Source organism: Ovis canadensis, chromosome Y (genome assembly GCF_042477335.2).
Source record: "Ovis canadensis isolate MfBH-ARS-UI-01 breed Bighorn chromosome Y, ARS-UI_OviCan_v2, whole genome shotgun sequence".
Classification (NCBI taxonomy): domain Eukaryota; kingdom Metazoa; phylum Chordata; class Mammalia; order Artiodactyla; family Bovidae; genus Ovis; species Ovis canadensis.
The window spans coordinates 7469220-7496545 of record NC_091271.1 but is presented as its reverse complement, the minus strand read 5'-3'; the positions used below and the strand labels follow the sequence as shown (position 1 = coordinate 7496545).

Sequence of the window (27326 nt, the reverse complement as noted above, 5' to 3'; positions counted from 1 at the left end):
CGTTAAGGCTATGTATTGTCACAGTGCTTGTTTAACTTATATGCAGAGTACATCATGAGAAATGCTGGACTGGATGAAGCACAAGCTGGAATCAAGATTGCTGGGAGAAATATCAATAGCTTCAGATACATCCTTAAGGCAGAAAGCAAAGAGACTCTTGATGAAAGTGAAAGAGGAGAGTGAAAAAGTTGACTTAAAACTCAGCATTCATACAGTGAAGATACTGGCATCCAGTCCAGTCACTTCATGGCAAATAGATGGAGAAACAGTGGAAACAGTGACAGACTTTTATTTTGGGGGGCTCCAAAATCACTGCAGATGGTGGCTGCAGCCATGAAATTAAAAGATGCTTGCTCCTTGGAAGAAAAGTTATGCCCAACCTAGATAGCATGTTAAAAAGCAGGGATGTTACTTTGCCAACAAAGTTCATCTAGTCAAAGCTATGGTTTTTCTGGTAGTCATGTATGGATGTGAGAGTTAGACTTTAAAGAGAGCTGAGTGCTGAAGAATTTGATACTTTTGAGCTGGGGTGTTGGAGAAGACTTTTGAGAATCCCTTGGACTGCAAGATCAGTGCAGTCAATCTTAAAGGAAATCAGTCCTGAATATTTATTGGAAGGACTGAAGCTGAAACTCCAATACTTTGGACACCTGATGGGAAGAATCTGATTGGAAAAGCCCCTGATGCTGGCAGAGACTGAAGGCGGTATGAGATGTTTGAATGACCATCACTGACTTGATGGATGTGAGTTTGAGTAAGCTCCAAGAGCTGGTGATGGACAGAGAATCCTTCTGGTGTGCTGTAGTCCATGGGGTTGTAAGGAGTTGGACAGGACTGAGCAGTTGAACTTGGCTTATTGGTAGAAATTTGTCTGTGCTCTTTAATCTGTTCCCCAGAGTTATCCTGTGTCATCCTAGAAGAACCTGCCAACTTATTGATACATTGGAACATTCAGGGTATTCTTTATTATTATTATTATTTTCCATTATTATTTATCACGGGATATTGAATAAAGGCCCTTGTGGTATATAGTAGGACTTTGTTGTTGCAAGAAGTTCTTGACTTCCACGTTACAAGTGAGGAAGCCCCTGAAATAATTGACTTTCTTCATCTCGTAATGATTTCTGAGGTCCACTGATTGTCTTGGGCTGTAAAGCGTCAATAGTCTGCAACTTAGTAAGCACAGTTGCATCTGCATTTGAAGCTTTTTACATTCATGATGTTGCTGGGAAATTTAGCCTGAAGGGTGGCATGAATCTCCTGAAGATATAGTATAAATCACCTTGATATATTTGATGAATTGCTTAATCTGTTGGTTGCAGCAGTGACATAGAGTTAGGAGTCAGGAACACCATTTTCACATGATGCAGAGAGATTAGATTAGGGGTGGTCGTAAACATTGTCTGTTAGGAGGACCATGAAGGATGGCTCCTCCTTACGATATATTTCTTCACCTCGGTAATGAAGCACTTGTGAAGTCATTTTTGAGGACAAGATAGCTAAGCCCTAGGCCCTCTTTTTTTTTTTTTAACTTTAATTGGAAGTGAATTACTTTATAATATTGTGATGGTTTTTGCCATACATTGACATGAATCAGTCAAGGGTGTATATGTGTTCCCCATCCTCAACCCCTCTCCGGCCTCCCTCCCCATCCCGTCCCTCAGGGTTGTCCCAATGCACTGAACACCCTGTCACATGCAGCAAACCTGGACTGGTGATCTATTTCACATATGGTTATATACATGTTTCAGTGCTATTCTTTCAGGTCATCCCACCCTTGCCTTCTCCCACAGCGTCCAAAAGTCTTTTCTTTATATCTGTCTCTTTTGCTGTCTCGCATATAGAATCATTGTTAACCATCTTTCCAGAGTCCATATACATGCATTAATATACGGTGTTGGTGTTTTTCTTTCTGACTTACTTGATTCTGTATAATAGGCTCTAGTTTCATCCAGCTCGTTAGAACTGATTCAAATGTGTTCTTTTTAATAAATGAGTAATATTTCATTGTGTATATGTACCACATATACACATATGTCTTATCCATTCTTCTGGTGATGGACATCTAGGTTGCTTCCTTGTCCTAGCTATTGTAAACAGTGCTGCGATGAACATTGGGGTACATGTGTCTCTCTCAATTCTGGTTTCCTCTGTGTGTATGCCCAGCAGTGGGATTGCTAGCCATAGACATTCTTGAATTTGTTTTTGAGTGCTGGGTATTGTTTCCTCAAGCAAAGGAAGCTTGGCTTGGTCATGTGATGCACTGCATTGCCACACACAAACAAGTAATATGATCTTTCCAGGCCTTGAACTTTAGCTTGGTATTCTGAGGAATAGAAGTTCAGTTGAAGGTGTTGTTTTTGAAACAAAGTTGTTTCATCACAAAAAAGCTTGCTCTGAATGTAGCCATTTTCTTCCATGATTTCCTTAACCCCTTCTGCAAATGATGATACTCTTGTCAGCATCAACCATTCCTGTTATCACATGATGTTTAAGTTCTTGAGGCTGTAGTGCCTTGCATAGATTACCTGATGTTCCTTACTAGCCTTGAACTCTTTCCTCTTGTTCCTCAGAACCTGCTTAGTTCTTCTGGAGTGCTAAATTCTTTTTTGTGTATAGTTTTCCTTTGGTCAGGTCTAACATATCTAACCACATGCTTAATGTTTTGCCAGTGGTTGCAAAAAGATAACCATGAAATAGACCAGATTAGCCACTGTAGGTGGAGTGCTAACAGAGATTTCAGCTTCTTTTTGCTTTATTGTGTGAATGCTTAGTTTGTTTGTAACAACTTTATAGCCCTTAGATCAAAAGGGCTAAGTTTTTGATTTTCTTGTTGGCAGCACTTTGTGCTTCCTAGCCTTTGACAGTTTTCTTGATAAGTTAATTACTTGAGAGCCATTTTTTCACAGAAACAAACTATGCCCAACACAAACAGCAAACAAAGATGTGAGGTGAGATTTGAGGCAGTGTTCAGACAATAGAGACTGAGAGTCTTTGAACTAGTGGTAGGCTATGGAAGAGTATGTTTACACAGCACTTAATTTGCTTGGTTTTAGTGTAGTGCTCATTGCATGGTCAATTCACATTTTGCTTTTTGGAACCATGTAGGAGAATCCCAGGGACGGGGGAGCTTCATGGGCTGCGGTCTGTGGGGTTGCACAGAGTTGGACACGACTGAAGTGACGTAGCAGCAGCAGCAGCAGGGGTTTTTATTTTGCTTGCATTTTTAGCCATGCAGTGTCCATGTTGGATCTTATTAGCTCCTTGACTAGGTATCAACTATAGAAGCTTTGAGTCTTAACAGTGAAGTCTTAGGTTGTTTTTAATTTTGTTTTCTGTTTTTGTGTTGTTGAATCACATTTCTTGAAACCCTTGAATGCTAAAACCTACAGATGTGGCAGGTGAACACATAGTTGGTATCTTAATGACTTTACTGCAATATTTTTAGCACTGTTTTGTAATTGTAGGTTAAATTCATTCAAGTCTGCAGCATAAACTAAATTTCTAAACCAGTCTGTGGTTTTGTTTACAGTATTTGAGAATGTTTGTTCAAAAAATTTTTATTTTTTACCCTGAGCTTTAACAAAATCACTTTACTAGTAAAACAGTAAAAACATTACTATTTTGCTTAAACACTGAACTGCTTGCTATATGGTAGGGCAAATTAGAATACCCATATTATGTTTCCAGTAAAAGTTTATAAAGATTGTTAGGCCCATGAAAGTAAATGAAGTTCATCATTGACACTACTGCTTAATTGATATATTCGTGTGTTTTCCACAAACTATTTGCTGACGAGCAATGCAGTGAATGAATGACCTAGGTTTTAAACATCTTCCATTTTCGCAAGCTGTTTTATTCTTTCCACAAGCTTCTAAAGACTTTTCCTCCTAAATATTATTCTGTGATTGTTTTATTAGATTTTATTCTGATTGTATTATTAACATATTTTTATTTATAATGCAAACAACCTAATAAGTAGTTTTTTTAATCACTGCAAACTTGACATGGCCTTTCCCTGAACTACTGAGCAGCATTGTTAATATCAACTCATTATATGCCTCCTCCCCAATCACTTATTCAAAATCATTTACTTAGTTTTGTTTTGGTTTTCTTGTTGTAAAATATGTGATACATGTTCTATTCCCAGAATAAGGTATGAGGGTTCCAGTTTGTCCACATTTTCACTAACATGTGAAGGTGGTGTCTTTATGTGATTCTGATTCTGATTCTGATTCGGATTTGATGCCTAATACTTTACTTACCAACAGTTGGCGTATCTTTGGGGAAATGTCTGTTCACAACCTTTGCTAATTTTTATTTGGATTATTTGTCTTTGTATTATTGTTTCATAAGTGTTTTGATATATTCTGATAAAAGTCTTTATTAAATCATATAATTTAAAGTCTATATTCTTTTCACTGTCTAAATAGTGTCCTTTCATGTAGTCCAGTTTATCTGTTTTTTTCCTCTTGTCTCTTGTCCTAATCTAAGGTCATGCAGATTTGCTGCTAAGCTATTTTCAAAGAGGGCACTGTCTTTTTAGTGTATGTTTCATTGTGTATATTGTTTTTAAGCTTCATATCTGTATATATGACAAAAGACAATGAATAGCTTTTCTTATTGCCGTTTACATTAGAAAATAATTGTTTCTTTTGCCATTTTCTTTTCAATGTACACCTCCCCTTGAAGCTAAAAGTTTTTGTGTAATGTACTGAGACAAGTAATTTAGACCTTGGTGAGTGGAGCTTGCATTGTTTATATTTCAAGCAGAACTAATTCCTTTTCAGCATTGTGTTTTTGTTTTTGTTTTGTTTTTTTCTGTTTCCAATGGATGAAGGAGGAGATGTTCATTTGCGGTCTCTTAATAGCAGGTGTTCACATCATTTATTGAGGTGACAAAGAGCCCTGGTTGATCATTAACCAGTCCAGATCTGGTTATGTCTTGTAACATTTGAACTTACAGTTCAAGTTTGTTGAATTTATAGATGTTTTAGTTTAATACTCCAGTATATTGAATATGAAATATTAACAGCATAATTATATTTTACTTTAGTCTATATCTGTTTTCTTTACAGATAGCACAACAGTGGAAAAACTAAGAGCTGTTTGTTTGGACCAGGCAAAACTTGGAGAAAATAACCTTGGACCGTCTCTTGATTCACTTTTCTTTGGTCCTTCTGCTTCCCGAGTCCTGTATATAACAGAGGTTGGTTTTATCCTTTTCAAAATTAGAATTTTTCATCATGTAGTGATACCATCATTTGTAATTTTTTGGAATGGTTATGAATTTCTTAGCAATAATAAGGGAAATAGAAATTACAAATTATTTAAAACATATTTAATACAGTTTCTGTCCCTCCCCACCCCTTCTTTTTTTCAGGTCATTTATGCCCTGTTAATGCCTGCTGATACGCCTCTGGCAGATGATTCTTGTGACTTTCAGGTTCACTTCTTGAAAAGTGGTGGCTTATCCCTTGTGCTGAGTATGCTAACAAAAAATAACTTCCTGCCAAATACAGATATGGAAACACGAAGGGGTGCATACTTCAGTGGTCTTAAAATAGCCAAACTCTTGTTAACTGCAGTAGGCTATGGCCATGTTAGAGCTGTAGCAGAAGCTTGTCAGCCAGTTGTAGATGGTGCAGATCCCATAACACCGGTAATAATTTTTTGAAATGCTTTGTGTTTAGGATTTAATTTTTAAAATTAGACCCTTCAGTGAGTCTTAAGTACAGAATGCAAGTTCAGTTCTATCTATTGTTTTATTTATACTGAAATGTAAATTTTATTTTGGCTATGAGGTACAAGGTTTGGGATCTTAGTTCCTAGACCAGTGACCAAACCTGTGCCTCCTGCATTGGAGGCATATACCCTGACCACTGTACTGCCAGGGAAGTCCCAAAATGTGAATGACATGTACCGATTATACCAAAGAGGATATTTCATTACTGTTAAGTATTGTTTTGACTTTTCCTTTGTCTCTTAAAAACTTCACACTGATCTTTTGTTACCTTGTACCTGAAAGGCATATACAGACAAGTGGTTATAAAAGAAAAGATTTATTTTGCAAATTGCCCATCTCTCTTCCCACCAACCATCTTAACCGCAGTGACTGCCAAAAACTCTTAATGCTGGTACCATTCTTAAAGCCAATCAAGACATGAGAGTTGGTGCAGAGGTTGAAACTGTCAACCTTTCTCTTGAGTTTATTCACATTACAAGTGATAACTTGAGTAAATTGCTCAAGAAAAAGTGGCTTAGAGATAGATTTTTTTCTCTAGAAATGACTTAGTTCTTAACGAGGGAAATTTAAATGATCTCTAGATTTTTGATGTTGAAGTTGTTTTTTATTATTTAGATGGGATATTTGTTTAAAAGAGGAGTTATTAGGAATTACCTTATTGTCCAGTGGTAAGGACTCAGTCCTTTCATTTCAGGGCTCAGGTTCAGCCCCACGTTAGGGAACTGAGGTTTTTCAAACTGCACAGGGCAACTAAAAAAATAATAATAAATAAGTAATTAAAATAAATGTGAGGTTTTTAAAAAATAGGCATCATATGCTGAGTCATTTCTTTTGAAATAGAATGTCTAGAATTTTCTCAGATAATTCTGGGGTGATGTGGGCAGCAATATTGGCTTTTTATTTATAATTATTGAAGCTGCATAGTTGGCACTTGAAAATTTTTTATATTCTGTTTTTATATAATTTTGAAAGTTTCATTTAAAAGGTTAAAATTTGTGTAAGTAAATTAAAAAAAAGTTACAGTGCCATGTTTTCTCTGTAAGTTAGATTGCTTTATACTGTTGCTTTTGTATATATTTACATAAAAACTGATAGGTTTTGGTCATGATCCTACTGTGGGGCCTTACTGAAGTAGATAAAAGACATGTCTTGTCTTTTTCCCTAACACTTACTATTTAGAAAATGTTATAAAGATCCAAAGGTACATGCGTGCCGCTAAGTCACTTAAGTCACGTCCGATGTTTTGTGGCCCCATGCACTGTAGCCCACCAGTGCCTCTGTCCATGGCATTCTCCAGGCAGAAATATTGGAGTGGGTTGCCGTGCCCTTCTTCAGTGGATCTTTCTGACCCAGGAGATCTTCCTGACCCAGGGGATCCAGCCCATGTCTCTTATGTCTCCTGCATTGGTAGGCAGGTTCTTTACCACTAGTGCCACTTGGGAAGGTGCATTTCAAGTTTCCCACATTCAATTTAAGGAGCTAAGTGAAAAATTAGTATTTAAAAAATGTTTATTATAGGACCGCATATAATATAGAAGTGGGTTACAATTTGATGACTACTATAACTGATAAAACTAACTCCACATATTTTTTTCATGGATTTAAGAATTTATACTCTTAAGTAAAACTTCATAGTGTTTTTTTCACATTTATACTTTAAAAATTTTTTGTTTACCTTAATTCTTCAGTGAACAATTTGAGACCTTGTTTTTTTAAAGAGAATATTTAGTTCTGTCAATATGATAAGTGAAAGGAAATAGTTAAACTAGCTTAATCCACATCTCAATTTAATGAGTTGAGCTAGAAATCAGCATATCAGTGATGATCTTAATTAACAAGAACAGTTTCAGTGTAAAAGTGTCGTAAGACTGACTTAAAAATAAACCCTAATAACTAGTAAGATTGAATTAACAGTTTGAAAACATGGTTTTATTCAGTAAGTAAACAATTATGCTTCTGTTATATGTCTTATATAGCTTAAGGTACAGTATGATGAAAGTTAACAAGTTTACATGATTCATGTAGGAGTTCAGGCTAGTTTATTTGAAATTTGTAATCATCTAAATATATTGTCTCTTAATGTTAGTCATTATACTTCATCTTATTTAATCAGTATATTTGTTCAGTCTGTTTTATTTCTCTCTTTTTAAAATTTTTTATTTATTTATTTGTTTTATTTTACTTTACAATACTGTATTGGTTTTGCCATACATTGGCATGAATCTGCCACGGGTGTACCCATGTTCCCCATCATGATATTTCTGTCTTATTTTAAAGTGAAACAGTCTAAGCAGATAAAGTAGCTTGGCTCTAATATTCAAAATGACCCAAGAGTTTAACTGATTGAAGATGCAGTGGATTCTGAAATTGTACTAAAACTCTGCTCCATGCAATTTTTATTTGAAATCTTGTTTAGTAGCACCTAGCAAGTAGATCTTTAAATAATATGTGCATAATAATTATAATATAAATAAATAATATAAACAGTATATAATATTTATAATATTATAATATTTATATAATATAATATTATAATATTATAAATAATATAAACAGTAAGTTAAACAGAAGGTTAAACTTCTTTGATTTGCAATTAATAGGGAAGAGCTGGAAGCCTCAAAGAGCTGTAAATTTTTATTGTCTACCTAGAGATTATGGTAACACCTCCACAAACTCTTGGATTTCTTAAATATCTATTTTTGGAAAGATTTGCTTACCAAAACTTAACTGTAGAAGGTTGATACGGAAAACAGGGAAGATTAAGTTGTGGGGACTTACTCGTGTTTCTTGGGTGATGAAGTTTAAAACATGGAGAGAGAAAATGCTTTTGAACAAAACGTAAAAGAAAACATTTTAAAGACTGAAAGGAAAGGAAGTGAGAGAAATGAATTTAGAGTTTAGGTGGTAAAAAATCAAAAGTCTGTTTATCTGGTACCCTCACTTTTCTTAGTCATATCATGCATGGCAAGTATGGTCATTTGCTGAGTTGGAGGGCTAGCAAAGGATTTAACTGGAGGCAAGTAGATTTGTTCAGAACCCTGTCAGTATGTTATGCAAGTGAAAGAGCATGCAGTTGTAGAAACATTATTGCGTTCATATGAAATTGGAGTTTGCAGGGGAAAGTTGTGACTTTAAAAGGCAGCCAACTATAGAAGTCTACTGGTTGACAATCTGAAATACTTTTTGTACTGAAGACCTTACATTCTACTGTAGATAAGTGAAAGGTGGTAGAGATGATGGATAAGGAGTATATGGATGAATTTTTGTGTGTACAAATTTTTGAAGTTTAGTTATATACAAGCTTTTACTCCAAGTAAAAAGGTTAATTTTCTTTTTTTTTTCAGATTAACCAAGTTACTCATGATCAAGCAGTGGTGCTACAAAATGCTCTTCAGAGCATTCCTAACCCATCATCTGAGTGTATTCTTAGAAATGTATCAATACGTCTTGCTCAACAAATATCTGAAGAGGTTAGTATCAAACTTTGAAAGTTCTGGGATCTTGGATGGCTTACTTTTTTATTGTTCTTGACAGTTTCTACTTAACTCAAAAATATTACCACAATTTGAGGTTGAATACTCTGAGATTTTTCACGTTAGATTCTCTTACGTTAGCTAAAATTTAGTAAAATTTAATATGTATTAATATTAATACTTTAGAAAGTACTCTAAAAAAACCCTTGAATAGGGTTTTTGAGCTATAATTTGTATTGAATAAACTAGATCAAAATAAAACATATACTGAGTTTTGACATAATGTTTAATTATGCAGTCAAGAAACAGAATATTTTCATTAGTCCCAACAGTTCTTTCTTATGAACCTAGACATTTATTGTTGCTTTTTGTCACTGTAAAATTGTCATGTTTTAAAAGTTTACATGAATCATATAATATACTCTTGTATCTGGCTTATTTTAATCAGCATGATTGTGAAATTATGTGTCAGTAGTGAATTCATTTTGAGTAAAACCACATTGTATTGTCATTCTGTGTGTTCTGCTGATGAACGTTTGTGTTATTCCTAGTTTTCTTTACTATTGAAATGAATGTCACAAGTGCTTCTTGGGCATATGTTTTCTCATTTCTGGGTAAACTTACAGGATTGGAATGGCTGGGTAATTTGGTTTCTGTATTTGTAAAAGTCTTGTGAACAGTGTTTCAGCTAGATTAGATCTTAACCTGAAGCCTGTATTGTCACTATAGCTGAGAAGCATATTTTTGCTTCATCAACATGCATACTCAGACTTCATTTGAGGACATAGAAAAATGAGACCAAAACTTTGTTTTTATTTATTCATTTTTTAATTTCTTAAACGTCATTGAATTATAGTTGATCTACAGTGTTGTGTTAATTTTTGCCATATAGCAAAATGATTCAGTTATGCATGTGTGTGTGTGTTTGTGTATCCTTTTTCACATTTTTTTTCCATTATGGTTTATCACAGGATATTAAACAATCCTTGTGAATGATTATTTATCTTATATGTAATAATTTGCATCTGCCAGACTTTATCTACTTTGGACCTTAAAGAAAACATAGACTATCAGAAGAAGGAGGCATAGTTACTTTATATAGAGCTTTTTATCCTACTACTTTAACAATAAAGAAATTTTTGTTTTCTGGAGACAGATTTTTATTTTCTGATTATTTCACTCTACTGGTGTTAGCACTACCAATTATTTGTTTTCTTTCAGGCTTCAAGATACATGCCTGATATTTGTGTTATTAGAGCTATACAGAAAATCACCTGGGCATCAGGATGTGGGACATTAGAGCTAGTATTTAGCCCAAATGAAGAAATTAGTAAAATTTACGAGATGGTAAGAGTCATTACGGAAATGTTTTCCTTTATGTGAATGTTAATTTTGCACATGACTAAATTTTCATCTTGTCTGCCCTCTTTGAAGACAAAGTCACTTGTGTATCTAATGGTTTAAAATAAAATTCTGTAGTTAGGATGAGAATATGGAAATTTTTACTTTGAAAATAAACTACTTATGGATCTCACTGTAAGGTTTCCTAATGTCTCATTGAGTTGAATATAGTTAAGCTGTAAAGAATTTGCTTTTTCCAATTTCATGTAATTATTGTGCTTTCTATGACTTTATGGAATCATAACATTCAGATATTTTACTTGATTATTTTATAGGATTCAGGTGTAGCAACAATTTTTACTGTTTCAGTATTATCCCTCTTCCTCATTTGATAAAACAAATTATTTGCAAAAATGAGGCTGTTTTGCTCCAAGATTTTCTGTTTACTTGTCTGAATTAGGCACTTATATATAGTTCAGAGGAGAGAGTGGATATTAGAATTGTAAGGCTCCTCTTTTTGGATATTTAAATGACTGGTCCATTTTAGGCATATATTATATTGATTTTATTTTTTGATAAGTGGAAACAGATATAAAATTATTAACTACAGGCAAATATGGAAAAGGCAACGGCACCCACTCCAGTACTCTTGCCTGGAAAATCCCATGGATGGAGGAGCCTGGTAGGCTGTAGTCCATGGGGATGCCAAGTTGGGCACTACTGAGCGACTTCACTTTCACTTTTCACTTTCATGCATTGGAGGAGGAAATGGCAACCCACTCCAGTATTCTTGCCTGGAGAATCCCAGGGACAGAGGAGTCTGGTGGGGTGCCGTCTATGGGGTCACACAGAGTTGGACATGACTAAAGTGACTTAGCAGCAACAGGCAAATGTATTTTACATTAGGAAAGTTTTCTATAGTCTTCCTCAACATTTGTGTAAGCTAATTGCTTCTTTAATAAAATGGCATTGTAGATAAAGCTATAAAATAAATCTAATCAACATTTCAAGTACAGTGCCAGAGTTACTCTTTAGAGAGACATCATGATAAGTGCAGAAGTATACCACTCATATCCAGAAGGACAAGGAAGCAGTACTTAGCTTTTATTAAACATGTTCCTTTAATCCATTTTGGGATATATTCTAAAGAGTGTCAAAAGCTATAGGTAAAGAGACTAAAGACAAATGGTCTTTAGTGGGTATAGTTTTAAATGCTAACTAGAAGAATTTGAAAGTTTTCTTCAGTGTGTCACCAGTAGTTTACTCCTCATCATTTTACAGACCAGCAGTCCAAGCCATAAGCCAGATGTGGAAGATGAACAGGTTTGCTGTGAAGCATTGGAAGTGATGACTTTATGTTTTGCTCTAGTTCCAACAGCCCTGGATGCACTTAATAAAGAAAAAGCTTGGCAGACATTTATCATTGACTTATTATTGCATTGTCCCAGCAAGTAAGTGATTGTTTTTGTTGATTTGAAAGAAGACTGACCTTATTCTTTAAGCAGACATGAGTTATTTTGATCAAACTCTCAGAAGTCAAATAAGGAAACATTTTTCTTGTCTTTGTAGCATTTTGATATTTTGGAAAATTTTTTTATGTATTTCATGTAAGCTGAATATGTTTTCATCTCTGGAAAATGCCCGTGTTGATTTTTTCTTTCATAGTTTTTCAGTTGCAGTCAAGTATTAACATATAGTTACATCTCTGGTAGCTCAGTGGTGAAGATTCTATGGGCAGTATAGGAGATAAAGGAGATGCAGGTTTGATCCCTGGGTTGGGAAGATCCCGTGAAGGAGAAAATAGCTACCTATTTCACTGTTCTTACCTGGGATATCTCATGGACAGAAGAGCCTGGCAGGCTACAACCCATGGGCTTGCAAAGAATTGGACACTATTGAGCTACTGAATACAAACATACAGTTATTTATAACTAAAAATTAGAGATTTTAACAACTTCTATGTGAATAATAGTAACATTAAGAGTATTTACAGTGTTGGGCAATTCCTGAATTTTTCACTATCCCAAACATATTTTTTAAACAGTACTTAACTCCCATTCCCGAATCTCTTTACCCCTGTTTATCTGTAATTTGCATTCTGTGTCTTTGTATTGACCTATTGTCAGCACTTCATGTAAATGGAATTACATATTATTGATCCTTTTAGATTTTCACTTGTTTGACTTAGCATAATCTCAAGGTTCAAACATGTAGCATGTTAAGGAATTTTCTTTATTTTTAATGCTGAATAATATTTCATTCTATATGTGTATTGTATTTTTGTTTTTTCATTCACCTTTTGGTGAACACTTCAGTTGTTTCTATTTTTGGCAGTTGTGAATAGTGCTGCTGTGACTGTTGTTGTGAAGTAGAAACTGGTTTGAGTTCCCATTTTCAGTTCTTTTGAGTTTGTAATTCGGAGTGGATCTCTTAGGTCATGTAGTAATCCTTTAGCTTCTTTAGGCTCCACCAGGAGTTACAGTGTAGGCTTACCAGGAATGTACAGAGTTTTCAATTTTTTCATGTCCTCTTCTGTACCTATTTTTTTAGTGAGCTTGAGCAAGGCATTATGAAACACCTTTGAAATTTTGTTAAAAGTATTTAGTCACCTGTGCAGAAAATTGTGAAGAAATCTGTACATGTACAACATTTTAAGTACTGTTTGGAAGTTTTTTAACTCCTGTTTCTGTTTTTTGTAAATCAAGGGGACTTTTAAAGGTTCAGAAATTGCCTCAGCTTATATTAAGGCAAGTTTATGTGAATTGAAGTCAGGCCAGTAACCTGACTTCAGATACACTTAATTTGAACCATTTGTTATTTTTCTTTCTCTTCCTCCTCCATTACTTGTTTATACTCCTGTGATAGTGTCAGTGAATGAAACATCGTACAACTTTCTAGAGTAATGAAGAGAGGAAGAGGAGAACTGGACTTTTGGCATTGCTTCTCCTAACGCAGTAGTTCTCCAGACACAAACCAGAGAGTGGTTTCTTCAGGATTATGGTCGGTGTTTGCAGAAGTTTTGCACTTAAATTGTTAAGTAGTATTAGTGGGCAGTCCTCTTCCTTGGTGGCTCAGTGGTAAAGCATCTGCCCACCTGTAGGAAATAAACATATTTCAGAGCTTTAGCAGCTAGCAATTACAGAAATATGGTATTTTTCCACATTATAATGTTCACTCACTAACATCCAACGTGTTTGGCTCTGTTCTGATGTCAAGACTCGTCAACAAAGCTTGAAAGAACCTGCTTTGGTCAAAATTTAGAGAGATTACTATTCTATGAAATAACAAAACATAATTGGGTTTATTATTTATGCTAGTATGGGAAGGCTGTGCCATTTGAACACATTCTCAGAGCAAAACAGACTAGTTTTAAGCATTACCAGTTTTACACAACTGTCTGTGAATTGATGTTATTTGTAGATTTGGATTATTCAGGTAAGTTTGAGTTGTTAATACTTCTTAAATAGATTAATATTGATGTTATACAATATAATGTTTTAATGGTCCTCAAACTTCTATCAGAATCTTTGGGATTGGTATTTAAAGTGTAAATTACTGGGCCTCTCTTCCAGAATTTGTCATTTAGTAAGACATAAAGTGAAGGTGAAAGTCAGTCAGTTGCATCTGACTCTTTGCTACCCCATGGACTATAGCCTGCTAGGCTTGTCTGTATATGGGATTCTCCAGGCAAAAATAGTGGAGTGGTTAGCTGTTCCCTTCTCTAAGGGATCTTCCCAGCCCCAGAATTGAACTCTGGTATCCTGCATTGCAGGTGGAGAAGCACGGGGTAGGTCCCCATGTTTGTTTTTCTCCACAGTTTGACAATGCTAGTAGTCTCACAATTACCAGGTTGTTTGCCTGAAAGCACTGTTCATTGAAAAGATGTCCATGGCGTCACACAGAGTCAGACATGACTTAGTGACTAAGCTACAGGGAGGGATTTGGGGCAGGAGGAGAAGGGGATGACAGGATGAAATGGCTGGATGGCATCACTGACTCAATGGATGTGAGTTTGAGTGAACTCTGGGAGTTGGTGATGGACAGGAAGACCTGGCGTGCTGCAATGCATGGGGTCTCAAAGAGTTGGACACTACTGAGAGACTGAACTGAACTGAACATGGCATCTTGTATCTGTTAGGGTAAATGTGTTGTTCCAAGAGTGGTTTGAAGAATATCCTATAAATTTAGATATATGTTGTTTCATCTATTTGTTCTTTACAAAGATTCTGAAAGTCACACATTAAGAGATATTAGTTATCCATTGTGCAGTACAGCAGAAACTAACAACATTGAAACCAACTATAGTCTGATAAAAATTAATTTAAAATGTAAAACATGAGAATAATAAAAAATAGAAGTGAAAAAGATAAATTTTAACTCAATAATTTCCAGCCTATTTGGGTGTAATGTGAGGTTTTACTTCATGAAAAATAACTTTTTTTTTTATTGCTAATGATGAATTATCTTGTAATTTTACTATTAATTTATTTTCCTTGTTAAAGATAAACCAGTGTTGAAATAATTAGTGTCGATTTTATTCATGAGAGCAACACATTAAATAGACGTTTTATTTCAGAATTGTTCGTCAGTTGGCACAGGAACAGTTTTTTTTAATGTGCACCAGGTGTTGCATGGGACACAGACCTCTGCTTTTCCTCGTTACTTTGCTCTTTACCATTTTGGGGGTAAGAAATTTTTTAATAGACTTATTAGTATGATTTATTCTTTAAGGAACATTAAGGAAATTGTGGTTTTAGATTTTTTTAAAAATTGTGTTTAATAAATCGAATAATCTTCCTTGTTATTTCCTTTACTGGTTATACATTGGTTTTTATTTGCTTTTTATAAATACTTAAGGGAAAAATACTCGATCTTATTTGAAAAATAGAAATCAGAGATCTTTTTTATCCCATTAATACTAGATTTTGTGCCTTAACTTACAAGATCTCTGGGCTTTTTAAAAAAGTTACAATTAATTTTGAGCATGGACTTCTTAATTCATGTTGTTTCAATTACTGTATTTCAGAGCACAGCAAGAGAGAGAGGTAAACATTCAGGTGACTATTTCACTCTTCTTCGGCACCTTCTAAATTATGCTTTTAACAATAGTATTAATGTGCCCAATGCTGAAGTTCTTCTCAACAATGAAATTGACTGGCTCAAAAGAATTAGGGTAAGATGTTCCATTTACTGTTATTGTTTAGTTGCTAAGTTGTGTCTGACTCTTGGGACCCCATGGACTGTGTAGCCCTCAAGGCTCCTCTGTCCATGGGATTTCTCAGCCAGAATACTGGATTCAATTGCCATTTTTTCCTGCAGCGGATCTTCCCAACCAAGGGACTGAGTGCACAGCTCATGCATTGCAGGCAGAGTCTTTACCACTGAGCCACCTGGGAAGCCTGTTCAGTTTATTACTTACTGTTAAATCTTTTTTCTTTTTAAAGAAGGGTTTATAGTTTTGAGTAATGTTAAGCCAAAACAAGAGAAAAACCCTGCAAGGTAATAAAACAAAATATGTACTTTCATTGATAAACTAATAACTCATGACTAATAGAAGCAACATATAGATATATTTGTATAAATGTTTTACTTCATAGTTGGGGCTTAGAGTGCTGATATTCACCTTCCTCCAATTTGTTATTAAAAAAATTTTTTTTTCTCCAAATTATCATCATAACTAATAAAAGTTCTTTAAAATTTTTTAAATAAAAAATGTCTGATTAATACTTATATTTCATCATTTGCTACTTTTTTATCATCATAGTTAATAAAAGTTAAAAAATTTTAAATAAATGTTAATACTTACATTTCATCATTTCCTACTTTTTATATATACAGAGTTCTATGAGAATATATTTCTGAAATTTATTAAGTGTTTTTCCTCTAGATTAGCATTCTCTGAAAACTTTTCTAGCTTCTTCATCTTGGTACCATTAAAATTTTGGATGAAGTATTCTTGTTTTGAGGAGCTGTGTTATGTATTGTAATATAATGAGCAGTATTCTTGGGTTCTAATCAGTAGATAGTTTTTTAGTAATTCCCATTTCATCGCAGAAAACCAGAAATATCTCAAGACCGTGTCTGTCCTGTTGGGGCAAAATTGCTTTCATTTACTGTTTAAGATACAGTTGTATGGAAGAAATAAATCACTTGAATGAACAGGTTTGGGAGCATTATTATCTGAGATACCACTCTCCTCCAATTCTCTTTTATACTTATCTTTTTTGTCCTTCTTTTCTTTAAGTCAGATCTGTTATATTTTTCCTTTGACAGGATAATGTTAAAAGTAGAGGTGAAACAGGTGTTGAAGAGTCTATCTTGGAAGGCCACCTTGGGGTAACAAAAGAGTTATTGGCCTTTCAAACACCTGAGAAAAAGTATCATATTGGTTGTGAAAAAGGAGGTGCTAATCTTGTTAAAGTAAGTTCTACATTTTAGTAGTAAGTAGTTGTCTTGAACTTTTGAATGTTGTTAGCAGATCTGGTGATTTCTACACTGTTTCATCCCTAAGGTATCTTGACCTTTTTTGTTAATTATTTACTTTAGAAAAACTTTCATCTCTGTAAAGGTTACAGTAATTTTTAAGTGTTGAGTCAGCCAAAATATTCTTTTTTAAAAGTAAAAATAAGGTGTATTTTTCATTTTCATGAAGAACTTTATCAAACAATGTATCCACCGTTCTATTCCACTAACTTCTGCCATTTTTCAGGCACCTCCATAAATCCATCTTCCCCAAAACTGTTTTATCTTTTTGAGCAAAGAACTCTTCCAGGGGCCTTTTCCAGTCTTCCAGGGAATTGAAATTTTCTCCAGTAAGAGATTTGTAAAGATTGAAATAAATGGAAATCCAAAGATGCAGTATCTGGTGATTACAGTGGATGAATCAGAACTTGCCAGTCAAGCTGTAGAAGTTTTTGCCTGATGATCAAAGAAACATACAGTCTTACATAATTCTGATGAAAGATTATACATTTTCTGTTCACTAATTCAGGACACTTTGCATTGAGTGCTGCTTCCAGTTGGTCTGATTGTAAGCAGTGCTTGTTGGAATTAATCATTTGATTTTTTTCTGAAAGGAGCTTATAATAGAAGACTCCTTTCCAATCCCATCATATACACAACATCACCTTTGGTTGAAGACCAGCCTTTGGTGTGATTGGTGGTAATTCATTTCACTTGCTCCACAATCTTTGGTTCGACATTATTTTACTGTATATCCCCTTTTCATCACTTTCACAATTTGTTTTGGGATGATTTGGGAGAATGACATTCTAACATGTATACTATCATTTGAATCGAATCGCCAGTCTATGTCTGACGCAGGATGCAGCATGCTTGGGGCTGGTGCATGGGGATGACCCAGAAAGATGTTATGGGGAGGGAGGTGGGAGGGGGGTTCATGTTTGGGAATGCATGTAAGAATTAAAGATTTTAAAATTTAAAAAATAAAAAACTAAAATTAAAAAAAAAAAAAAGAAACAAATGGAAATGGATCAAGAAGGGATTTTTTTTTTTTCTTAACTTATGTGAAATTAAAACATCAAAGCAGTTAACATAACCATACTGGTGCAAATGATTTTCAGCACTTGATTTGGACATTTTAAGTATGTCAGTTATCTATTGGGTGATAGGACGTTGTTCCCAGTGTCTTGATTTGATCACTGTCAACTTTACCTGGTTTACCCGATGGTGGAGCATCATCCAGTGAGAAATCTCCACAAAACTTAACCTCTTTTAACTTGTTTGATCAGTCACAGCATCTTCTCCATACACTGCATGAATCATTTTTTGCAGTTCAGTTGTGTTTTTACCTTTCTTGAAAGAATAAAGCATAATATGATGAAAATGTTTTCCTCCATCTTCAGCATTAATATGAGTACATTAAAAATGACTAATTTGATTTTTTTTTTCAATACATGCTTATATGATAGCTGTCACAGTATAGTCTAACAGTTGTTTCAAATGAACTTAAGGACAGCTGAGAGCTATTAGAGCCAGCTTATGGGAAGCAGTGAACAAACTATTTGGTCAACCCAGTAATCTTGAGTTCAGAAAAAGCTCAGATAAAGTGTTTTAGAAAGTTAACAAGCAGTATTAATTGACTTTGCTATTTACTAAATTTGAGTTTCTAACTTTGAAAGTGAAACCTTTTATTTTACAAGACTTTATTTTTTACATCATATTTATTTCATGAGTTCTTTCACTTATCCCTTACAATTTAAGGAAAAGAGTCATTTGATGTATTTCATTTTTATTCAAAGTGCTCTAATTTCAGTTCATATTTAATTAAGGTAGATTTATTTAGAGTATCTTTTTAATAATCAAGGTTTTTTAAAAAGCTTAATATCAAAAAAAGTGAGTTTATTACACTCTGTTTTTAAAATAGAATTTGATTTTATTTGAAACTCCAAAGTTGTATTTGAGATGAGACATTGATTGTATCAAATAATTAGAAGGCTCTTTTCCTTCCAGGGGATACTTTTTCATAAAGTAAATATTACAAACAATTTATAATCTGTTTTTTTCAACCCTTTAGGAAGTAATAGATGATTTCATCTTTCCTGCCTCCAAAGTTTACCTGCAGTGTATGAGAAATGGAGAACTACCAGCTGAACAGGCTATCCCGGTCTGTAGTTCACCAGCTACCATCAATGCTGGGTTTGAACTACTTGTAGCATTAGCTGTTGGCTGTGTAAAGAATCTCAAACAGATAGTAGACTGTTTGACTGAAATGTATTACATAGGAACAGCAATAACTAGTAAGTATTTTAACTTCAAAAACTCTTTTGGTTAGTAATATTTCCATGTTTAAAATACTGGGTTTTTTCTTTTGGGAAACATTTAACTTAGGTTTGTGTTTTTAGCAACTTTTAGATTGGTTTAGCTGTCATTTTAGTATAATGATTTCAATAATCATACACAGACCATTATGAGCACAGAGCCTTTATACAGAAAAATTTCCAAATGTACTTTAGATGTCTTCTGGTAATTGATCAGGTAACTTGAAAGAATGCTTTCTTTCATCATATATGAAATTAAATCCAAAGGCCAGACTAATAAGCCAGATTTGATGTCCCAGACTTGTACTTAAAACCTAAAATAAATTCATTGGAAAGATTTTTTTTTTTAAGCTTCAGTTATTTTGATCTGAGTTTTAAGAAAGTTGCCAGAGGTAAGATTTTATTTTAGTGTATATTATTTTGTTCTCAGTTAATGTGGGTAAAGGAGGACATTTTCTTTAGACCTGTTAAGAACTGAAATTCAAAAAGTGGAGAGTAAGTTAACATAACAGAAAATATGGTCATAAAATCTAATGTTAAGAAAATCAGTTCAGTTGAGCTGTGTCTGATTCTTTGTGACACCGTGGACTGCAGCATGCCAGGCCTCCCAGTCCATTATCAGCTCCCAGAGCCTGCTCAAACTCATACCCATCGAGATGGTGATGCCATCCAACCATCTCATCTTCTGTCATCCTTGTCTCCTCCTGCCTTCAGTGTTTCATAGCATCAGGGAGTCAGTTTGTTGGATCTGATGGCCAAAGTATTGGAGCTTCAGCTTTAATATCAGTCCTTCCAGTGAATTTTAAGGACTGATTTTCTTTAGGGTTGAGTAGTTTGAGCTCCTTGTGGTCCAAAGAACTCTCACTAGTCTTCTCCAACACCATAGTACAAAATCATCAATTCTTCGGTGCTCAGCTTTCTTTATATTTCAACTCTCACATCCATAAAATGACCACTGGAAAACCATAGCTTTGACTGTATTGACCTTTGTCAGCAAAATAATGTCTGTGCCTTTTAATATGCTGTCTCAGTTGGTCATAACTTTTCTTCCAAGGAGCAAGCGTCTTTTAATTTCATGGCTGCAGTCACCATCTGCAGTGATTTTGGAGTCTAAGAAAATAAAGTCTCTCACTGTTTCCACTTATTCCCCATCTATTTGCCATGAAGTGATGGGACCAGATGCCATGATCTTGGTTTTCTGAATCTTGATTTTTAAGGCAGTGTTTTCACTTTCCTCTTTTCACTTTCATCAAAAGTTTCTTTGTTCTTGAATTAGACAAAGTCAAGACATGGCGAAGTAATATACAGCATCTCTTAACTGCATCTGAAATTATTTTTCTTATACTTTCTTTCAGAATATAAGTTTTCAGTCACATTTTGGGAGTTTCTTACTGAGCTTATTATGCTGTAGAATCTAAAGAGGTGCTTCTTGAAAACTTACTTAGCTTAAGAATTTAATGACTATATTATTCATTATATGCACTAAACATTAACTTCATACACAATCCTGCTTCAGACATTGTCTGTATATGTATGTTTTAACTATGGATAGCCTTTTTGTTAATTTGTTTCATTTTGTTATAAAAGTCAATAAATATACTGTACACACATCCTTTGTTTTATTTAAATTTTGCACTTAGTATAATATGCCATATTAAAAGTATATGTAATTCAATTATTGGCCATATTGTTTGCAGTTAAGTGTAAATTATGTTGAACTGAGAAAAAATGTAAATTGAAAGGCAAAGGAGAAAAGGAAAGATATACCTGTTTTAATGCAGGGTTCCAAAAAAATAGCAACAAGGTAGTAAAGCCTATTTAAGTGGACAATGTGAAGTAATGAAGGAAAACAATAGACTGAGAAAGACTAGAGATTTTTTTTTTTAAGAAAGGTAGGCAAACAGCAAAGAGGAACTCAAGAAACTCTTGATGGTGAAAGAGGAGGGTGGAAAAATTGGCTCAAACCTCAGTATTCAAAAAACTAACATCATAGCATCTGGTCTCCCATCACTTTCTGGCAAATGGATGGGAGAAAAAAAAGTGACGGACTTTCGTTTTCTTGGGGTCTGAAATCACTGCACATGGTATGAAATTAAAAGACCCACCTGATACAAAGAGCAGACTCATTTGGAAAAGACCCTATTTCAGGGAAAGATTGAGGGCAGGAGGAGAAAGGTGCAGCAGAGAATGAGATGGTTAGGTAGCATCACTGTGCCAATGGACATGACTTTGAGCAAACTTTGGGAGATGGTGAAGGATAGAGAAGCTTTGTGTGCTACAGTTCATGGAGTTGCAGAACTGGACACAACTGAGCAGCTAAACAACAACAACAGTAATTTATGTAATCCATCTCCAGGTTACTGATTAATGGTTGTTTTTGGTTATATGAGAAGTGGCAAGGGTTATAAAGTATTTTATATTTCTCACAGACCTTTCAAGTATACTCTTGTTTACTTCTCAAAATAAAACTTGACTGTAGCCAAAGCAATTTTTGCTTCTCCTTCATCACTGTATAAGGAAGGAAACATTCACTTGAAGTTTAAAGTTTTTGTGATGTGGAACTATGACTTGAAACTCACTTGATCTTGAGTCACTAACATGTAATTAATTTAATTATAAAATAGGGAATTAAAACTGAAAATTTAAATAAATGTATGTATAAAGTCACATGGTTTTAGTTGTTTTGAATGACTTTATTGAGATATAATTTCAGTTGCATTGATTTTTTTCATTTATTTTTAGTGTTTTGCAACCATTACCTAATCTAATGTCATGACATTTTCCCATTATCCCCCAAAGAATTTTTATGACCTTCTGTAGTCACTCATCATCTTCAGCTTCTCTGTCCCTCCCACCACAGCCTTCGGCGGTACTAATTGTAATGTAATTGTGATGTGTAGATACTTTTAATCCAGTTTTTGGCTGTTATGAAGAATGCTGATATGAACATCCATGTGCATATTTTATGTGGATAGGTATTTTCATTTCTTTTGAATAGACATCTTGGAGTAAAATTACAGAATCATTTGTAACTCCATAGAGAGCTGCCAGACTTTTTTGCATGGTGGCTTTCTCATTTTCATTTTAAAGTCCCACCAGGAGTGTTGACAATTGTTGTACTTTTTATTGCCTATTGTTTGTTTAATTTTTATAATTACTATTCTTGGTATGAAATTGTAATATTTCTCAATTTAAGAACTTGAAGGCAACTCAGCACTGTATAGTGGCACATATTACTAAAATCATGTAGTCTCTTAATATACTTTTGTAACGATGGTAATAGAATTCTTGCTAATTTTAATTTGTAGCGCAACAAAGCTACCAGTGGACAGAATCATTATTTTCATATTATGAGCATCTTTTTTTCTTTTTCTTTTAGCTTGTGAAGCACTTACTGAGTGGGAATATCTACCACCTGTTGGACCCCGCCCACCAAAAGGATTTGTGGGACTCAAAAATGCTGGTGCTACTTGTTATATGAATTCTGTGATCCAACAGTTATACATGATTCCTTCCATCAGGAATAGTATTCTTGCAGTTGAAGGCACAGGTAGTGATATAGATGATGATATGTTTGGTGATGAGAAGCAGGACAGTGAAGTAAGTTTTAATTACAGTTTTTTTCCTTTGTTGTTAACATCTTCATACTAGATACTGTTTTCCTCTCTTAGAATGTTATACCTACGACTATTTTAAACTTCATTTGATAGAACAAGAATATCTGATCTACTGTCTTTGGCACATTATAGTGCTCATTTATGTAATAGACTTTAAGCTGCAGTTGATAATCTTTATTACACATTTTCTGTTTGTTTTTTTAAAGCAGCAGTTAATGTAATCATGTCTGTGGGCCTTGGTAAGTATAAATTGTAAAGTGATTGATGTCTTCATTTAAAATAATGAGATTATGTTTTCATCCTATAACTTTTAAAATATATTATTTCATTTAGTTGATTTCACTTATCATTTTATAATCTGATTATTCTTAAGATAGTTTAAATATTTTTGTCAGATAACAGCTTTTTCTCACAAAGAAACAAATTGGTCTGCTACTTTAAATCAAGCTAAGGGTTAGGTAACAGATAATAAGGCTACATATCAAGAGTATCCAGTACAGAATGAAGTAATAGAAAAGTTAGGTTTTAGTGGCTGATCAGAGTAAATGAATCTAAGATACAGCTCATAAGAACATAAGTAAAGGAGTTTTGGTGATATTTATGTAGAAACAGTGGGGTTTTTGTTTTTGTTTTTTAAGTCTTTCACTTTTTCCTTTATATAAGTTTCTAGAAATAGAATATTCTAAATGTAGTGAATGCTCTTTTCCTCATTCCCGTGTTTCTAGCCTTTTCTTGCCAAGAGTAGTTTGGCTCTCAAGTAGTGGTCCATCACTTAGAGATATTCTGAAACATATAACTTACGTTACTCTTCTCAGATCTGGCTAATCATTAGGATCTGGTTAGGTTTACATTTCTTAGACTCACCATTTGGGGTGCACAGACCAATACTTGCTTAATAACCACTCTTTGAAGGAAAATTGGAATGTTAAATATCTAGTTCTATAGCCCATGTTAACTGCTAGGATGCCAAGTTGAGCATAAGAGATAGCTAGTCATATACCCAAGAAGAAAATAAAGCAGAAAAAGCAGTAGAATCTCAGATGAGATATCTACCTTTGCTACTTGATCCCTGTACTTTATGTGTCTCAGCCTTGCAGAATGGTTAGCTACCTGCTTACTAGTTTCTTTTCCTAGGCTGTGAGCTTTTCAAGGGCAGAAACTGGGTATTTACTTCTATGTCATAAGCCTCAAACTGGGAGCAAAGAGTATAAAAAAATACTTAGCTCTGTAAAACAACTGAATTCTTTGTAGAATGATAAAGACCTTTAGAACTCCATCTCTGTTTTGGCCAAAGGTACTCTTAATTACTGTATTAAGTATTAATAATTCAGACCATATCACATAATTTATCTCATATAATCTGTGAAGAACATATTATCTCACAAGAAAAAACTGACTCTTAGAAAGACTAAGTAACACATATCCCCAAAGGTTTTTACATAAAGCACTCACAAATCACCAGTCCAGTCTACTCAGATTTTTGTCTCTTATACTATCTCTGGTGGATATTACGGTTTTTAATGTGTGGTTTTTTTTAATGTTAGTCCATCTGTGAGTTTGGGGGGACAAGCACTAATATTAAAAAATGAATGTTATGTGTTTTAGATACTCAGTATAAAATAATACAGATCATTACTCATTTATTTGTATTTGTCTCAACTTATTTCACTATACTTTTAAAGTTAAATTAGGTCATCAGTGATATTTTTTGACCTTCAGAGTAATGTTGATCCCCGAGATGATGTATTTGGATACCCTCATCAATTTGAAGACAAACCAGCATTAAATAAAACAGAAGATAGGAAAGAGTACAATATTGGTGTTCTGAGACACCTTCAGGTTATCTTTGGTCATTTAGCTGCTTCCCGGCTACAATACTATGTCCCCAGAGGATTTTGGAAACAGTTCAGGTAAATTATGGGTGAATGATGATTTTAGTTTTATTAAAATCTCAGTATACTAAGAGTAGGGGTGGGGGTTACTTTGTGTTTGTTTTTTTGTTTGTTTGTAGTTAAGAATAAAGAATCTAGGGACTTTGCCCAGTGTGAATTTTATTAATTGCATTTTGGTTCTGACTTTGGTTTGTTGTTTTCTTTTCTTTTTTCAGTTTGTTGTTTTCTTTTCTTTTTTTAGTTTTTTTTTTTTTTTTTTGCCCCTGTATTTTTTAGGTTTCCAGGTCATAATGGTCTGTCACACCTACTCAACTCTACTGTTGTAACAAGAAAGCAACTGTAAACAATACCTAAATGAGTAAGGTGTGGCTCTGTTAAACTCCTTTTTTATGGACACTGAAATCTCAAATTGATATTATTTTCAGTTGTTATGAAATATTATTGATTTTTTTCCCCCAGCCATTTAGTATGTATAAAACCACTCTTCGTTCAGTGATGGTGTGTAGGCAATCGAGTTGACTTCACTCATGAGCTGTTCTTAACTAGGATTACAAGGCTTCAGCTGATTCAAGTATGTTATTCCCTGTTTGTGAATGGACAGTCCTACTTCAAACATGATTTTATGTTCCTGGTGAAGATAGAGACTGTATATGTTTATGATAGGAAAGAATCACTCAGTATAAAGAAAAGTGTCCTTCATCAGTTAAATAACCTTAAAATAATACCTACATCAGAACTGGGACAGATAACAATTTCATTTTTTCTTACATTTATGTTTATAAAGTAATTGTGTAGTTTTTTAGCATCCTACTCAAGTGACCAATAAAATGTATTCTACTGTTTTATTTTAAAAGCTCAATTACATTTTGATCGGGTTTCTTTTTCATTAATTTTATCAAGGCTTTGTATCATGCCCAGCTCTGGCTGTAACTAAATAGCACTCATATCCAAATAGAGGAAGGCTATAGTCCTTTATAAGTGTTAAGAACTTATTTCAGCACAGGACCTCCTAAGTGGTTGGAGGTGGGTAAGCAGAGGACTCCTATAACTTCTGGGTCACCTTGTGTTTCAGTCAGGACAGTATTTTTTATATAGGATATAGATTTTTTAAACTCATGAATTTGTAGTACCCCCCTTATTTTTCAATATAACTTTTATGTATTCTCCTCCAAAAGGAAATCCTCATGCCTATTAAAGAGTCAGATTAAGAGTGTATTCTCCAGATTAAAACTCTCAACCTAGGTCAAAAGAATTATTTGCCTTTGTAATATTTCCTACCAAATATGCACATTTCCTCTTTCGGTTCTCTCACCTGGCAAATATGTCTATCTTCTCTTTACGTGTTACTGTACAAATTTTTATTAAAATCTTATTCTCTTTGTGATTGAAGATTTTATTAGTATTCTGGTTAACATTTCTGTTCTTATTCTTTTAGATTACTATATGATGAGTTTTCATCTTAAAATGTTTCATTCCATTATTTGTATATGTGCAGGTATATGTAATTATAGTTAGATAGCAGAACTGTATTACATGGATGTGTGTATCTGTGTATTTCTACCTCTAGGTATAGCTAGATCCATAGATGTGTCAAGTTTTTTTCATTGTAATACAGAATTAAAATGTTTGTACTTTAATGTTCTAAATTGTAATGTGTGTTTAAATATGATGTTTCTGATTTTTGCCTTTATGGTTATTCCCACCATATAATGGTGGAAAGCTTACAATTTAAAAAGCACTTTGTCCTACCTACAGTCTAGACACACTATGTTCTCAGTGTGTTTTTTCTTTTCTGGCAAAGTTGATTAACATGAAATTAACCTTCGTAACAACCATTTGAAAGTTCACTGGCACTTAACACATTGAAAATGTACAATCACTAGTATTATTATTGAGCAGTCTTGTTCCACAATATTCTTATCACCCAAAAGGAAATCCTCATGCCTGTTAAAGAAGCATTCCTCATTTCCCCTTCTTAAAACCCACCATTCTTTATATGAATTTGCCTGTTTTGAATATATATATTCAATCATAGTATGGCATTTGGGGACTAGTTTCTTTCTAAGCATTTTTTAATGTATACCATTGTTTTAGCATGTATTGGAACTTCATTTCATAGCTAAATGATGATCCATTTTTATGAATAATCTATATTCTTTGTTATTCACTCATTAGTGGATGGATCTTTGGATGGTTTCTATCTATTCCCTGTTGTGGACAGTACTTCTGTGAACAGTCATATCCTATAACTTTTTGTATTTATATAAGTTTTTATTTCTTTTAGTATGTATCTAAGATGTGTATTTGGTGAATCATGTGGTAATTCTCTGTTTACCCTTTCAAGGAACCATCAGACTCTTCTTCATCCTTTGTACCATTTTATTTTTCCACCATCAGACTGTGAGGATTACACATTTTCAATATGCATACCAATATATGTAGGGAGTTTGTGTTGTTTTGGTTTTCTTGTTTTTAAT

General features: G+C 34.1%; 1 protein-coding gene across 5 annotated transcripts in view; it reads left to right on the top strand.

The window, feature by feature from the left end:
• LOC138431423 (ubiquitin carboxyl-terminal hydrolase 9X) overlaps window positions 1-27326 on the top strand; it is a 141587-nt gene that overhangs the window by 86816 nt on the left and 27445 nt on the right. For all 5 annotated transcript variants that reach the window (XM_069573566.1, XM_069573564.1, XM_069573565.1 and 2 more), the window contains 11 exons: window positions 5079-5209; window positions 5384-5662; window positions 9091-9216; window positions 10441-10566; window positions 11842-12011; window positions 15137-15245; window positions 15587-15733; window positions 16834-16980; window positions 19097-19319; window positions 22720-22940; window positions 24677-24867. In XM_069573566.1, coding sequence (XP_069429667.1) covers window positions 5079-5209; window positions 5384-5662; window positions 9091-9216; window positions 10441-10566; window positions 11842-12011; window positions 15137-15245; window positions 15587-15733; window positions 16834-16980; window positions 19097-19319; window positions 22720-22940; window positions 24677-24867 — 1870 coding nt within the window. The remainder of the gene's footprint in view (window positions 1-5078; window positions 5210-5383; window positions 5663-9090; window positions 9217-10440; window positions 10567-11841; window positions 12012-15136; window positions 15246-15586; window positions 15734-16833; window positions 16981-19096; window positions 19320-22719; window positions 22941-24676; window positions 24868-27326) is intronic.